The 18,117-nt window shown below is 33.7% G+C and overlaps 1 protein-coding gene across 12 annotated transcripts in view; it reads right to left on the minus strand.

The window, feature by feature from the left end:
- The window catches only part of Ptpn13 (protein tyrosine phosphatase non-receptor type 13), a 204,266-nt gene that overhangs the window by 135,918 nt on the left and 50,231 nt on the right, over positions 1-18,117 (minus strand). For all 12 annotated transcript variants that reach the window (XM_046457591.2, XM_058583408.1, XM_058583409.1 and 9 more), the window contains one exon: positions 933-1,111. In XM_046457591.2, the coding sequence (XP_046313547.1) occupies positions 933-1,111 (179 nt within the window). The remainder of the gene's footprint in view (positions 1-932; positions 1,112-18,117) is intronic.

Consider the following 18,117-nt stretch of genomic DNA (forward strand, 5'->3'; position numbering starts at 1 on the left):
TTTCTTTCTTCTTTATTGTTCCATCAAATAGACTGTGAAACTGTCCATTTTGCCTCCACTGTATCCCTTTCATCCATCCACTTCTTTATGTTCTGAAGGCATTATAGTATTTGCAGTTATTTCCAGGTTATTAAAACTTTCCAATTAGATTTCCATGAAATCATGGACCACCCCAAGCTACCCACTTTTGTCAAGCTTAACTCACAAAATCACAAATTCCATTATATAACAGTCTTAAAAAATATGATTCCTACTGCCTTAGAAGGAAGGCTCAAGCCCTGGCATTCAAAATCTTCCTCATGTTGACCTACAGTCTCCCTTTCTTTCTTTAACCACAGCCATCCCAACAGTTAATGATCTGGCCCACTTGGTCTGATCTACCATTCCCAGCCACAGTGGACAATGTATTGTCATAGTACACACTAATTGGAATGTCCTTTTTACCTGTTTTCACTTATAAAAATTCTCCTTGCTCTTTGTAGCCAAATGCTGCCTTTTCTGTAATATCATTCTACACTCAAAATTAACTGCTTTTCTTGCAAACTCTCAGAACACTTTATCCCCTCCATAGCATTTGTTTCAGCTTGCCATAGAATACAGATTCTTCTATACACATTAATCACAGCCCACTTTCTATTTATTTTTGTATTTTCCTGATGAGCAGTGTTTTCTACACAGAAGGTACTTAATAAATATTTATTAATATGAATTAATAATGGCTCACTTTTTAAAGTATTTTTTCTTAGGTTCATAAATCTTTATAGAACTATTTTTAATTCTTAAGTAAAATAAATACAAACCTCTTGGAATAAATAATTAAAAATAAAATTCAATGGACTTTTTTCAGGGGGCTGAAGTAGGGTAGCCCATTTTCTTAAGTTGCCGTTCCCAAAACAAAGAACAAACAGAAACAACAAATATTTAACAGTTACCTTTTCAACATCTGAGAGAGAAGTTAACGATTGATTTTGAAGAACTTCTGGTGCAGTGAATGCTCGAAGATCCTGATTGGGAATGTTCTCATCTGTAAATGACACACTACCAGATGGCAGCAACAGTAGAGACCAGGGAGAAATGATGAAGCCAAGGGCAGCAGGATCTGTTAGGCTTACTGGTTTGTAATTGCATGAAATGAAAAGGAAAAAAAAAGGGTTATTGCTTAAAATTATAGTGAGAGAAACAAGAGATCACTTTAATGTACATTCCAGTCTATTAGTATAGATATGAATGTACAGTTACATATACCACATCAATGAGCTACAAAAAGAAAGTAGGCTTCACAGAAGTATAACTGCTACCATTGTTAATAATGCCTTGATGGGCTGAACCTTTCAAACTCTGGACGGCAGATTCTAGAAACTAAAAATAGAGAATTCTTATTACTAGTTAAAAGAATTATACTTGGTTCAAGTATTTTATTTAGTGATACACAGAAATGAATAAGAATCAAGAGTACTTTAATTTCTTTTTTAAAATCATGGATTCCTTTGAGAAATTGCCCTTGGCTCTCTCAAGGACTCTGCCCATAAATATAAGACTCTGTACAAAAATTGTACAGTTCATAGATCTGCTTATAGCCCATTTATAGACCCCAAATTAAGATTTCTTGATTTAGACTACAGGTCTTGAAATGGACAGAAATCAGTTTCTTTGAGAATTCCCCAGTTTTAGAATTAGTAATGTTTCCAACTCAATGAAAAACTTTTTCTGAGTAAAATGTATTTGCTTGAATTTGAATTTTGTCTTATTTGTATTCCTTCATAATTTTACTAGAATTTCTCGGGTAGCTTGTTTTGTATTATCAATGTGAGCAATGAAGTCTCTTAATTTTTTGTTTCTAATGTCTGCCGGTATAGATGCTTAAGAGCTGAATATTTAAGAATTTTTTGAAGCATTTATTTCTTAGAATGCGGCAGGTCTCCTTCTAAAAGTAATGCCAGACATCAAGCTCAACAAAACAAAATCATAAAAAGGAACTTAGTTTTGTCCTCCCAAATCAAAAGGAAGTTAATATAAGTTTTAAGATAAATTACCATAAAGAAGTCACAGAAGGCCTGTGACTACCAATTTCATTGTTCAATTTGAATGCATTATACTAATATCCCTCTACTTCAAATGATTAAAAACTGACAGAAATCCATGGAATAGTTTATCCAAGTATCTATGCTTTATAGAAAACAACATTTTTTTTTTGTAGTACTGGGTATTGACCCCAAGGGTACTCTACCACTGAGTTACATCCCCAGCCCTGTCTCCCTAAGTTGCTGAGCCTAGTGTTGAACTTGTGATCCTCCTGTTTCAGCTTCAAGTATCTGGATTACAGGTGTGTGCACCAGGCTTGAAAACAACTTTTGAAAACTAAATTGTTCTTTGACTTAACTTCAACCTATGTTCAGGTCATCAGAATTTGACTTACATTAAAAAAATGAATTAAAAAAACTAATAAAATTCATTCCTCTTCTGAAGATTAAATGTCCCTGCATTTTTTTGAATATGAAATGCATCTTTAATAACTCTGATTTAAAAAATATGCTTGAAAACACCTTTTAACTAGTAAGCACATCTTACACTGAGCTGATGCAGAGTTACAGATTAATAGTCCCCACAGCCTTAATTCACCATCCATCAGACTGTTGAAACATGGCTCACAATTCTTACGGCAAAATACATTTCAATATGTCATTGCAGATGGGAATTCTAGGTATATTGCTATCTTTCACAGCCACTCTGAACATTTTCTGCTAAATGCTGCTTCTTTGGTAGTTCATGAATAATCAACATACAACACAGCTAGAAAAGAACTCTAATGAGGCAGAGCTACTATTCAAAATCTTGAGATTTTATATCAGAGACATTATAAAACAACTAAAATTAATTCTTTTCAGATTATCCACTAAGGGGGAATGAACACTAAGAGACTAATTAGGAAGCCAAGGAACTAACATCTGGTACAAGATGATGACGGCCTGCAATCGGAGTGGTAGTAGTGGAGGTGGTGAGAATCCACTGGAAACTGAACATATTTTAAAGGTAGCGATAATAGAATTTTCCAACAGACTGAATGGGGAGCAAGAGAAAGACAGGAATCTGGATGACTCCAAGGTGTTGATCTGAGTAACTAGAACAGAGTACAATCAACTGAGAAGACAAGATGGAAATGACTATAGATAGTATGAGTTGCCAAAATGGGTACTGGGGTAGGAGTAGGAATTAGAATTTTACTTTGGGACTTAATAAAGTTAAGATATTTGTTAGATATTGAAATGGAGATGTCAAGTTGGCAGTTGGATCTAGAATGTGGGTTGAAAGTCAGGAATGGAGATATATTTTGGGAGTTCCTGGCTTAACAGATTTGAAGTCATATGACTGATCTCTAATAAAATGATTTAAGATAGAAAAGAACTGAAAATCAAGGATATTCCTTGGTATACTCCCAAGATGAAGACTGTTTCTTCTCAGTTTTTTATCTAGGTTCTTCCTTCTTTTGGGAATCCATGAAAGTATAGTGCTATAACTACCCGCAACACTTCATTCACTACGGACAATCTCCACTCACTATTTTAATTAGTTCTTCTATTAGCCTTTCTGTCCAGTTCCCCTGTACCTAGCCTTGAGCCTAAGTTAGGAGGGTAGGATTCTAACTCTCACATTCAATTCTTGATAGTCCTTATTTTGGGTATGACCCTTATAATTTCTTGTACACCTGTTACAGGAAATTACAAATTATAGTTTATAAGTTACAAATTATTGGGTATCACAGCTATCATAAAGGCTTGAATGTCACAGAAATCTAAACACTGTGTCCTATCTTACTACCCTGATGTTCACGTCCACAGAGGCTGAACAGTGTGGCTATACGTCCACACTCTCCTCCTCATCCTTGGCCACAGACAAACTCTATGTTCTTTCCAACATGAAAGTGTTGAAGGTGAAAGCAATCCACTATTGCTTATCACTCTGAAATGATTAAGAGATTTATTCACTTAACCAGCACAAGATCAGTATTATTATTACTCTAACAAAAAATTGCATAGCTCAACTAGTTTTATATAATACATTTGGGATTTTTGTTATTAAACACCTAATATGTATCATGATTCTAAGCACTCTATGTATTAATACAATGTTCATGACATTATAAGTCAATGCTAATAGAGTCTAAAGTGCTACTTGGGGATATAAAGTATGTACATAAACAAACATAAGATAGTATAAAGTAAGAAAGAAACAATACAAAAGGAAGTTTCAAGGATAGCAAAATTACTTCATCTACAATGGAGAGAATTTTCTTTCTTTCTTCCTTTCTGCACTACTCACCCCGCAGCCACCTCTTCCTCCTTCTAATAATACACGAGGCCCTTTCAGAGGGTTAACACTTGATCATGGCCAAGGGTAGAATTCCAAAGAGAAGAAGCAGCCAAAGCAAAGGCATGTGGTCAGGAAATTATTATGTTTGGGCAAGCCAAAATTTTAAGCAGAGAAGTGGTGGGCAGCAGTGAGAAACAGAATTACAAAGGTGGGTCATAATTTGCCTTTTAAAAAACACACAGAAATGATACAAAGTTTTCAAATGTCTTGTAATAAAGCTAAAGAAACTGTGACCACAAAGTACATTGCTGTCAAATTTCCAAAGCACATACATGACATTTAAGTATTGGATTCTTCAGAAAATATAGTCAAACCACAAAATATATTTTAAAATAATTGTAAAGAGTTATATAAACCTACAAATCAGGGAATTTAGAGTTTGTGGTTAGAATTGGTCTTTAATCCACCTTCTTGACAACTAAAGGAAGGAATTTAAAGCAAATGTTTTCAAAATCTTTCACAGAATGCTAACAAAAGAATATTTTAAGATAAGAGTCCAGGATCTTATAATTTTATGTCCTGTGTTTTAGTTGTGTGCTGACTGCACTCAAGAATGCTATTATGAAAGACTAAATCTGATATGCACTGATTCCAGTAGTCAAGTGACTCTATTTAGAGACTTATACCAACATTCCCCAGAAAAAGCTCCTTAAAGAGAATTTCAAGTAGCTAGAGAGAAAGTTAGCAATAAGCAGAAATTTGATATGCAGAGAAGCTTGTTGTTGTTGTTGGAGGTACCTGGGGATTGAACCCAGTGGCTCTCTACCATTGAACTACACCTTCAAAAAACATCAAAACTATTTTTTTTTAGTTATAGAGGGACACAATATCACTATTTTGTTTATTTATTTATTCTTATGTGGTGCTGAGGATTGACCCCAGTGCCTCACATGTGCAAGGCAAGCGCTCTGCCACTGAGCTACAACCCCAGACCCTTGAAACTATTCTAAACTTTTCCCCCATCCTCATTTGTACATTAAATTATACCAGGTGATTGATCTGAAATGTATATTCATATGCAATATGAACTGAATTTTTGAGAGGATTCTGTATTATAGAATTCTCCCCTGCCTCCATTTTAAAAAAATATATATTTATTATTTGAGGCAGTGTCTCCCTAAATAACGTAGGCTGGTCTCAAGCTTGTGATCCTCCTGCCTCTGCCTCCATGTTTTCTTAAACTTAAAATCTATGGACCACTTAACATTCATATTCTTCTCCTGAGGAATCTTGTCATTTCCTTTAGTTCCCCTCTTAATTTTTATGACCCCATTTGTTGTATAAAAATTTAGGAAAATGGTCATAACTGGGAAACAAACATAGCAAAGGAACAACAGTCAAAATTATCAGGAAATAATGTAAAGACTTAGAACATCAACAGCACGATTTCAACCTGAAAAATCCCTTTGTTTGCCTATTCAAGCACAAGTAAAGAATTGTCATCCTCCTATTATATATATTCTATGAGAGTAACTGGCAAAAATCTGTGCAAAAGCCTTTGTTCCAAACCCTGAAGGACTGGATGAAGTCACTCTATAATACAAAATTCTCTCAAAAATTCAATTCATATGTGCATATGAATACACATGGTAAATCTCAATCACTTGCTATAATTTATTGTACAAACAAGAAAAGGGTGTAGAATAGTTCCCCTGTATTTTAATATTTTTGATATTACTGTTTTGTGATAAATTATGTAAGATTCATTGAATTAATTAATTCCTCCTAAGTTTTGTTACTACTTTTTAAAATTTCACCTTCTCTAATATGAAACATGATAGAATAGTAATCTTTTTTGAAAATAAAATTGTATAAATGATTGAAACTGATTCCTATAATAATACAAACTGATAGTGATAGACTCTTTAAAGACATTTTATATCACATAAGTATTTTTGATACAGTCAATCACTCAATAGAATTTAATAAACCCTTCACAAGGCTTTGTTCTCAGGAGTTTATATTCTGGTATAGTAGGTCCCAGACTTTGCTAATTATACAAATCTCTAAGCTCATCTAGGAGATTTGGAAACATATCAGAGAAACTGTCAGCTTCATTTCATTCTTTTAAATATCTGACTTCATTAATTTAGCATGTAGTTTCACTTAAGAAAGATGGTATGCATAGTGGGTAGGAGTACAGACTAAGCAAGAAGCCCTATGTTCCAATCCTAGGTTTGACATTTATAGCTTACAACTGTGATCTTAAATAGCCTCTCTGTCCCTCAGTTTCCTTCTCTGTAAAGCCAGTTGTTATCTCAAAGAGAAGGCTTTTGTGAGGATTAATGGGAAACAAAATAACAACAAAACACCCACTTAGAACAATTCCATGACTATTTAACAAAACCTCTCTAATGATACCAGATATAAACAACTCATCTAAAAACAATCACTACTCAAATACAAACTCAATCACTTCATGTTTTTCCCCGGTGGAAGACAAGGAGTACACTATCCGTAACAAGTATCATTTTCAGAAAAACAGATTAAAGTCTCAAACTGCTCTATTCTAGATGTTTGAGAATTTTTTGGCACCTCTAACCTAGAAGTCATATTAGAAATACAGGTGATTTAAGGTATGATGTACTCTAAAGTGCTATTTTTTTCTTTAATTAGAATTAATTCTTTGGGGAATAACCCTTAAGTAAGTATTCTGTTTATTACATGGCATTCCTAGTTAGCATAGTTCCCCAATTTGTAACAATTGGCTTAAGATTTGACAAACAAGCCAATAATAATAATAAGCATATAATTTCAGAAAATCTATTTGTAATAGAAGTTGTAGCATTCTGATATGCAAAGTTGTCACTCTAAATTGATCTATTTAAGGGGTTTTTCTTCCCTAGAACAGAAAATAAAAGAAAAATAGAAAAGATATTTTTAATTTCTTAATGAGAGCTCTCCCCCAACACACACACATTTTCTGTTTATTTTTAAATGGCTAAATAGATGCAAGCTGCTTATCCAAACCACAACCAGTGGAATTTTGGTATGGCTTATGATCAATTAAGCTTCTGGTAGTTTTGTTTTGTTAAGCACTTGCAAGATTCTTGAGGTAATTTTCGAACTATGCAACTTGCTAACAAAACAATGGTGAGATCTGAGCTTAATAAGTAATATATAGACAATCTACATGGGTAAAATCAAATCAATTATTATTGTTAAAAATGACAGGGCTTAACTGATTGATCAATGTGGATCGAGGGAAGCAGGTCACTTAAGAATTTGCTTTCTTCTTTAGTAAGCTTCCTTGGGCACATGATCAAATAGCATAAAATAAATCGCAGAAGTTCCTTTCAATTCCATCTTCCATTTTTAACACACTCTTGAGGAGAAATCTGTTCATTTTAGTCCTTTGATATACTAAGTTCCTTCTCTTTGATATTCCTTTGGTTTCCAACATTTCCAATCCTCTTTTTTTTTTTTTAAGTTTTTCTCCCTTTTTGTTATTACTATTTTAACATTTGCAATACTTGTTTACAAAATATACAAAGACTAGAAAACTCAACCATCAGCAAATAATGCAACTAAAAATTAACAAAACATATAAACAGGTATTTCACTGAAGAAGATAATTAAACGGCAAATGCGCATATGAAAAATTACCCAGCATTATTTATTTTTAGATAATTTCACATTAAAACCATAATGGTCTTTAGGGAATAGACCAAGAAGGGGAATAGCTGGGTCAAATGGTGGCTCCATTCCCAGCTTTCCAAGAAATCTCCATACTGCTTTCCAAATTGGCTGCACCAATTTGCAGTCCCACCAGCAATGTACAAGTGTACCCTTTTCCCTACATCCTCGCCAGCACTTATTGTTGTTTGACTTCCTAATGGCTGCCAATCTTACTGGAGTGAGATGGTATCTTAGGGTGGTTTTGATTTGCATTTCTCTGACTGCTAGAGATGGTGAGCATTTTTTCATGTACTTGTTGATTGACTGTATGTCCTCCTCTGAGAAGTGTCTGTTCAGGTCCTTGGCCCATTTGTTGATTGGGTTGTTTGTTCTCTTATTGTCTAATTTTTTGAGTTCTTTGTATACTCTGGATATTAGGGCTCTATCTGAAGTGTGAGGAGTAAAGATTTGTTCCCAGGATGTAGGCTCCCTATTTACCTCTCTTATTGTATCTTTTGCTGAGAAAAAACTTTTTAGTTTGAGTAAGTCCCATTTGTTGATTCTAGTTATTAACTTTTGTGCTATGGGTGTCCTATTGAGGAATTTGGAGCCCGACCCCACCGTATGTAGATCGTAACCAACTTTTTCTTCTATCAGATGGCGTGTCTCTGATTTGATATCAAGCTCCTTGATCCATTTTGAATTCACTTTTGTGCATAGCGAGAGAAAGGGATTCAGTTTCATTTTGTTGCATATGGATTTCCAGTTTTCCCAGCACCATTTGTTGAAGATGCTATCCTTCCTCCATTGCATGCTTTTAGCCCCTTTATCAAATATAAGATAGTTGTAGTTTTGTGGATTGGTTTCTGTGTCCTCTATTCTGTACCATTGGTCCACCCGCCTGTTTTGGTACCAGTACCATGCTGTTTTTGTTACTATTGCTCTGTAGTATAGTTTGAAGTCTGGTATCGCTATACCGCCTGATTCACACTTCCTGCTTAGCATTGTTTTTGATATTCTGGGTCTTTTATTTTTCCATATGAATTTCATGATTGCTTTCTCTATTTCTACAAGAAATGCCGTTGGGATTTTGATTGGCATTGCATTAAACCTATGCTACAGGGACACTGCTACATCGATGTTCATAGAAGCACAATTCACAATAGCAAGACTGTGGAACCAACCTAGATGCCCTTCAATAGACGAATGGATAAAAAAAAATGTGGCATTTATACACAATGGAGTATTACTCTGCATTAAAAAATGACAAAATCATAGAATTTGCAGGGAAATGGATGGCATTAGAGCAGATTATGCTAAGTGAAGCTAGCCAATCCCTAAAAACAAATGCCAAATGTCTTCTTTGATATAAGGAGAGTAACTAAGAACAGAGTAGGGACGAAGAGCAGGAGAAGAAGATTAACATTAAATAGGGATGAGAGGTGGGAGGGAAAGGGAGAGAGAAGGGAAATTGCATGGAAATGGAAGGAGACCCTCAGGGTTATACAAAAGTACATACAAGAGGAAGTGAGGGGAAAGGGAAAAATAATACAAGGGGGAGAAATGAATGACAGTAGAGGGGGTAGAGAGAGAAGAGGGGAGGGGAGGGGAGGGGGGATAGTAGAGGATAGGAAAGGCAGCAGAACACAACAGACACTAGTATGGCAATATGTAAATCAATGGATGTGTAACTGATGTGATTCTGCAATCTGTATATGGGGTAAAAATGGGAGTTCATAACCCACTTGAATCAAAGTGTGAAATATGATATATCAAGAAATTTGTAATGTTTTGAACAACCAACAATAAAAAAATTTAAAAAAAAAACCATAATGGGTTACATAAAAGATTGCCTATGAATACACACACATATGCATATATTATTTTTCATCTGCAAAATAAAAGGTGTTCACAAACAATAAATTTGTTGCTGTGTACCATATGATAAATGAGAAAGTGAACAACTGCAACAAAAAAATCCCAACAATCTTCTCTTTGAGCCTGACAGCAGGACTATTCAACCTGTTTTCCAAAGTGTTATATCATCATCAATAAAAAAATCACATCCAAAATGAAAAGTTGTGCTTCACTTGTATACAATGAATCAAAATGCATTCTGCCATCATATATACCTAATTAAAATAAATTTTTAAAAATCACTGGGGGGCTGGGGTGATGGCTCAGCAGTAGAGTGGCTCACCTAGCACGTGTGAGGCACTGGATTTGATCTTCAACCCACATAAAAATTAAAAAAATAAAGGTACTATATTCACCTGTAACTGAAAAAAATATTTTAAAAAAGATCACATCTATAAAAATTATATGCTAAAATGATGACGAAAATGCTTTTGTAAATGTTTTCACATATTTTTTCCAAATTGTAAGTTACAGATAAAAACTATGAATTTTCTAAAGATCCCTACAATGTCATTATACTAATGTAACTGAAATATAATTAACCCTCAATATTCCTAGGGTATTAGCTCCAGAACCCTTCATGGATAACAAACTCTGCAGATGCTCAAGTTCCTTATGTAAAAAGGCATTGTATTTGCCTGTAATCTATGCACGTTCTCCCATGTATATTAAATTATCTCTAGATTATTTATAATACACAATATGATGTAAATGGTTGTTATACTGTATAACAATTACGGAATGATAACAAGAAAAAGAAAAGTCTATATGTGTCTAGTACTGACACGACCATCACAGGCCTAATCACATTTTCAATATGTGGTTGATAAAATACACAGATATGGAACCCATGCATACAGACCATCTACTGAAATTGGGTAGCGGGGAAAGAATTTGTTTACAATTTTAACTCTATAGCACTGGTCCACAAGTTTTAAAGGTGCTCTTCTGTCCAGCTGTACTGTGACAATAATTTATCAACTAAGACTATGCTGGACACACACACACACACACACACACACACATATAGTTATTTTGGAGTCCCATTGTGAAGGAAAGCAAAGTTTTCTTTCAATTTCCAAATATCCGAAACTCTAAATTATTCACCCAGAGAACGTTCTGGATCTGTAATCTGTTCTCCAATCCAGTTCAGTTATATTTTCAAGTATGATTCAGCTTTCAAATATCAGCTTTGCTAAACTGGATATTGAAACAAACATACTTACAAAGTGTTTGACTTTGGAAGCTTGAGATAATTTTTAAAAACCACACAGACTTTCTGTCTCCTAAGTCACAGAGGTTTTTTGTGTGAATTCTGAAGACGAGGCACAGAATTCTGCACACTACTTTTAAGACACTTCCTGGGGAGTCAGATGCTCAGACCAACCTACATCACACACATATAAGAGCCACTACTCTTATTTGGGGACACTAAATGGTATTATTAATAAAATGGTGTCATAGCTCAATTAAGTTGTTTCCAATTCTACATCAATTGATAAGTTTCTCATAAAATGGAACATGTTAAAGGCACATATATATTTACATATATATTTGACCTTATATATACTTTCATAAAGCTACAAGTGAAAACAAAATGATACGAGAGGCAAAAATAAGCAGTGAGGAAAAAAAGGGAAATGGAAAGTCAGAAAATGTTACAAGTAACTGCTTTATTCAAATTATAAAATAGTCATTGTATTAGGTCAAATACCTATCAGAGATAAATTAGACTAGAAATGAAATCTAAAATGCTCCTCTTTGGGGCTGGGGTTGTAGCTCAGTGGTTCAGGGCTTGCCTAGCACATGTGAGGCACTGGGTTTGATCCTCAGTACCACATAAAAATAAACAAAGGTATTGTGTCATCTACAACTAAAACAAATGTTAAAAATAAAATAAAATGCTCCTCTTTATTTACAAGGAGGAGCTGATTAAATGGCACCCAACTGAGAATGCTAGTGACATTTAAAAGTAAACTGCCTTATCCACTGACATGGATCAGGATTTGCTACCCGCAAACATGGCACACAGGCATTTGAGGAAACTGCAGAAGTACAAAGGCCATGTTCTGATCTTTTCTTAACCTTCTCCTTTGAAAGAGATCATAAGACCCTCTTTCAAGAGGTACCCTTCCTATACCTGGAGGAAAGGATCATCCTTTTCTCTGAACATAGGGATACAGAGAAGAAGCTAAACAAACAGGCCTTCTGAGTTCCCCCTAGTTCATTACCATTAGATCAAACTTCATTATACAATCATACTTCTTTATAACTATTCAGTTTCTACACCAAATTTAGCATAAAAATCATGCAGTTTGGCATGGGGGTGTGGCTCCCTGGAAGAGCATGTGCTTAGAATGTGTAAGGCCCTGGGTTCAATATCCAGAACCAAAACCAAACCAAAAGAAAATCTATATAGAAACAAGGTCACTCATTTCTTGGGTCTTCCTTTCTGAAGGCTGCTATTTCACCTACAAGTTACTTTAAGTAAATATTGATGCTTTCACTTTTAATCTGTCTTTGGTAATAGTGGCCTCAGCTATGAAGTTAGTGATGGGTAAGAAAAATTTCCCCCCTTCATCACCTAATAACATTATATTCACTTGGTAATATTTCAAAACTAAGACAAACTACAAAAGAACTTTTAATGTGTTTTGTTTCTTCTCCAACACTTTCTATAAATTCAGTAAATATCTATATTGTACTTGTTCAAGCATTGCAATGAGCACCTTTGATCTCTCCCATCCTATCTGATAAATAAATATGTGATTAGGCACACAACCAGTACCTAGAAAGGGTCTTCAAATTAATAATAATTTTTATTTCCCTGAAGAGGATCCAAACTATGAGAATAATACTATTCAATACATGTAATTTTTAGGCTGAAGACTTCTAAAAACGTTTGGTTGAAGGTGGTTTCTTTTTTAAAATACAACTATCATATCTTTTTTGGCCACCCTAATTAAGCAGTTATAAAAATGCCAATTGTTAATGGTAAAGGGTCTATTTATAAACTTAATTTTATTGCTATCTTTTAACCATTTGCCTGAGCTATTTTGGAATAGAGTGCTAACCCTCTCAAAGCACTGACATTTCTGTTGCCACCTAACAACTTCAGGATAGCTTCTGTAGATCATAAAACTATCACATTATATTTCACCAAACAATAACAGAGATAATTACCAAAAGAAATAAGTTTTATAATTAAGGTCTTTTATAAAGCAGTTTTTTTTTTTCCCCTCTCCCAATTGTAGTTTTAAGTTTAAAGAGATTTTGTTCTCTTCTAACCTAAGGGAAAAATTGCAAAATTTAAATGACCTCAGGTGACTTCTTTTTACTTTCCAGGGCATGGAATTTTTACAAAGACTGAAAAACCAATAGTATCAACAGGAAATGGCATTTGTTTCATTTTTGGAGAACTGGATGAAAGGTCAATGAAGATTACTGTACATTTTCAATTTTCAGAAGAAGAAAATATACTTTCCCAGAGAGAAACTAGCTTTGTTTTGTGACAAAATGATTCTAATATGAAAAATATTTTTCTTGTTACTAATGCCATTCATTCTCTGCTCTCTTCAGATATCATTCCCCTACTCACATTATAAAAACCTTTTCCTTCTCAAAAACAAAAGAGGAAAGTAGAATTATTTGAAAGGTGAGCTATTTTTAAAAGAAATATTAGTTATATATTTCTTGTAAGACTGTTTATTATAACTAATATACATCATCCCAGGAAAGATAAAAATCTAAACTAAATGATAGTAGGCATATAACACCCTTTAAATTTCTACATTTGAGGGAAAAAATTGGCAAAACATTGTTTTAAAAACTTAGTTATGAAAAAAAGAGGAAAAAGAAAAAGAAAAACCTTAGTTATATAACACTGTTTTCCAAGGTCAATTTTTGGAATGCAATTGTTAACTGACCAGAATAATTTTGGAGTCTAGAAATATAAGAAGTTAATTAAACTGAAGGAAAAAAAAAAACACAGTTAGAATGCTGAATAAAAAACTTAAGACAAAAAAGGAGTAGACACTGTGTGATTCTCTTATTCTGTTGTTGAAAAGTAGGCCAAGCTTGTGTATGTGATATGTCATAGTAATGATTAGCCTTGGTGGCAAAGAATTGTCTAGTAGGGAGCTTGAAGGAACCTTCTGGGTTCTGGAAATGTTCGTTTCTTAATCTGGGTGTGCATACATTCATAAAATCCATCAGGCTGTACAACCAAGAATAGTGCTCTTACTGTACATTTTATACCTCACCATTTTAAAAGTTCACATAAGCATACAAATTAAAACAAATACACTGAGTAATTAAAAGTATATTTATCACCAAGGATGGGATAAGACAGGATGACATGTAGCAACTTTCCCCTCAAACTATATGACTGTGAATTTATGAAAATTGTCTGTTTAAAATGTCTAAAGTCAAAATAATTTCCAATTAAAACAGTGTAATGCCTAGGTGTTTGTGGGGAAAGAAAGGATTATTCATTATGACTGCTTCATTCAACTTGTCAAACCACATACATTATTCATTTTAAGAATGCTAGATATTAAATTTAATCTCAAGTTTTATAGTTTGTTTCCAAGGAACAAATGGGGTAATTTTATCTGGTTGAAACACATTTAACTAGATAGACCTGTTCATTATGGCCTTACCAATGCACAGCAAGATGTAGCATGTCAAAGACAACTGATACGCCCTCTTAATCAACAAAATTATGAGTGTAGATAATTAGGAATTTAAAAGGGGTGTGGGGTAGTTAGGATCTGATCTTTTAAAAGCTGCATACACTATGTAAAGATTTACTCAAAAATTTTTATTCCATAAAAACTTTCTACAACCAATCTCTGTGGCACACACCTGTACCCCAGCTACACAGGAGATGAGACAGGAGATTCATAAGTTTGAGGTTAGCTTCAGCAATTCAGTGAGACCCTGTCCCAAAGTTAAAAAAGGGTTGGGATTGTAGCTCAGTGGTGGAATGCTTTCCTAGCATGCGTGAGGCTCTGAATTTATTGTACCGCAAAAAACCAAACCAAACAAACAACAAAAAAAACTTTTCTATATTTTATATAAAGGCTTTAACAATAACAACAACAACAAATCCCAGGAAGTCAGTTTGAAGCTCAGTGTGTGTTTAAAGGTTAGCCTAAGTGTGAGTTTATTTCTAAACTCTATTATGCTACCATTGATCTATTTGTCTGATTTGGTTACTATAGGTTTATAATAAGTTTTTTGTTGTTGTTCATTTATTTTTTTGTTTGTTTTTGTTTTGCAGTGCTGGAAACTGAATCCAAGGTCTCGTGTATGCCAGGCAAGCACTATATACCACTGAGCTACATGCCTAGCTCTCAATAATAAGAAGTCTTGAAAATTTGATTTTGTGAGTCTTTACTCTTTTTCAAAGTTGTTTTGGCTACTCTAAGTCCACTGAATTTCCATATAAATTTCAGAATAAACTTCTTGAATTCTAGAAAAATCAAATCTATCCATTTTGACAAAATTAACATCTTTATGGCACTGAGTCTTCTGATCAGGAACACAGTACAGATCTCCATTTATTTAGGTCTTATAATTTCTTTTTTTTTATTGGTTGTTCAAAACATTACAAAGCTCTTGACATATCATATTTCATACTTCAGATTCAAGTAGGTTATGAACTCTCATTTTTACCCCAAATACAGATTGCAGAATCACATCGTTATAATTTCTTTAGGCATTATTTTTAGTTTTCATTATATAGGCCTTCATATCTTTTGTCAGATTCATCTCTAATTTTTTCATATTTTGAAATTCCATTTTATGTTTTTTACCATTTTCACATGATATTTGAAAATCTCAATTTCTGGTTGTTCACTGATATCAAGTAAAGATATGATTGATTTTTAAATACTGATCTTATATCCTTTAACTTGCCAAACACATTAGCTCTAGTGGCTTTCTTTGTAGTTACTATTAAATGTTCTACATAGATGATATCATCTTCAAATAAATACAACTTTACTTTCTTTCTAATGTAGATGTCCTTTCTTTTTCTTGTCTTACTGCACTGGTTAGAATTTTAAATGCAATGCTGAAAAGAAGTAATGAGAGCACACATCCTGAATTTATTCCCGATCTTAGAGAAAGATTCAATGTTTCACTATTTAAGTATGATGTTAGTTCTAACCTTTTGTACATCCCTTTTATCAGGTTGAGGTAGTTCCCTTCTATTCCTATTGAGTTTTTAAAAAATTAAGAATGAATATTGAATATTTGACAACTTTGTTCATAATTTTCCCTTATTCTTTCAATATCTATAAATCTAAAGAGATGATATTGTTCTCAAAACACACTATTGGTATCTATGCTCATAAAAGAACTATCAATTTTTAGATACTGCTCATAATGACTTGCTTTAAAATAGTTGTTTCTGTTCTGCCAATATTAACACTTCTGAGTTATTTAAACTACAACTTGTTTCCTTATCTCTAAAATGTAGACAGAATGGAGATCTCTTCAGCTCTAAAAGTTTTATTCCATAAATAAATATGTGTAAATGGACTGGGGTTGTGGCTCAGTGGCAGAGCGCTTGCCTTGCACATGGGAGGCACTGGGTTCGATCCTTAGCACCACATAAAAATAAATTAACAAAAAAAGATATGTGTCCATGTGTAACTAAGAAAAAATTTTAAAAATATATATGTGTAAGTGTTCTGAGCTTATGTAGGCATTTCTTCTACTTTTTTTCTTACAATATCAGGAGAGTCTCTGAAATTGTTTGTATAATACAAAGATTTTATATATTAGAACACCTTACTACATCACTAAATTTTGCTGATAGAAAAATGCATTTTTTTCATTCTCTAATAAGACTTTTTTTAAAGTACCTATAAATTCTGATTTTAAAATATTTCTTAGGGAATGAAGAAAAATTTGATATTTGTCCCATATATCTGTACTAATTTGTCATTCTCAAATTTATTTCAAAGAATTTATAATAAAATACAGCCAAAGGATTCTATATATCCTGTTCTCTGCTACCTTATCCAAATTTGTTTTCTGAAGACAACAAGAAATACAACATGGTCTTCTTCAAATACCAAAGAATATGAAGTAGTTCTTTTTAGTTCTTTAAATTTTTTATTTTGATAATAAATCATGCACGCTTTTAGTACTTCTTTTATTCTGTTATCTTTTTAACCTCAAATTGCTCATTTCATTATTATTTTATTTATTAAACAAGGAACCAGAAGTAACCACATAAAACAGATTTATATAAGACTTAAATCCTTTCAGGAAAGGGAGATTTAACACCAATTAATCAACTACTCTAACAATTTTAAATTCCACAGTTTCAAAAGAGCTCTTTTCTGCAGAAGGCAACAGCTTCACAACTAAAATAATTACTATTTTGGGCAATTTATATAATGGTAAGCTAAGCTTTCTAAAGCAGCAATAATCTCACTTCTAAAGATTATCCAGAAAAAGCACAAGAATAGCATTTTTAAAATATTATTTAGAACCACTGAATACCTACACGAATTCATCTAGGATGCAAAAATTGAAATCTTAAAGGTGTATTCTGAAATACAGGAAAAACAAATCAACCCAGTTTCTATGTTCTCACAACATGCTTCTGTCATTGAATCTGAGTCTCTTCCCCACACACCAGCTGAACAATCAACTATACAGTGAGCACCAACTGGGTGTCCTCTAATTCAGTTCCACTCTGATACTACCTAGCTGCAGACAGCTCTCATTTCAGTCTCCAACTGCAAATAGGTTGTCATCTATATTTCTGTCTGATGGACTACAAGTTGAGGTTCCTTCTACGCCCCTCCTCAGGTTCAGTGAAGTTGATAAGAGTTTCCCACAGAACTCAGGAAAATATCTTACTTACACTTACTGGTTTATTGTAAAGAATATATTTTTTAAAGATACAAAAATGGAAGAGATGCACAGGAAAAGGTATGTGGGAGGGGTGTGGAGCTTCTCTGTTCTCTCTGGGCACAACACCCTCCAGGAACCTCTATGTTCAGCTATCTGAAGTTCTCCTGAAATCTCATTATATAAACATGATGATTAAATCATAGACCACTGGTGATCACCTAAACTTTCAATCCTATTCCTCTGTATGTGGGGGGTTGGGGGTTGGCATTAAGAGAAGTGAGGCTAAACTGGGGCAGTGGCACATGCCTGTAATCCCAGCAGCTCGGGAGCCTGAGG

Source organism: Marmota monax, unplaced genomic scaffold, assembly GCF_021218885.2.
Source record: "Marmota monax isolate L192 unplaced genomic scaffold, Marmota_monax_Labrador192_F-V1.1 WCK01_AAM20220418_F8-fsc00128, whole genome shotgun sequence".
Taxonomy (NCBI): Eukaryota; Metazoa; Chordata; class Mammalia; order Rodentia; family Sciuridae; genus Marmota; species Marmota monax.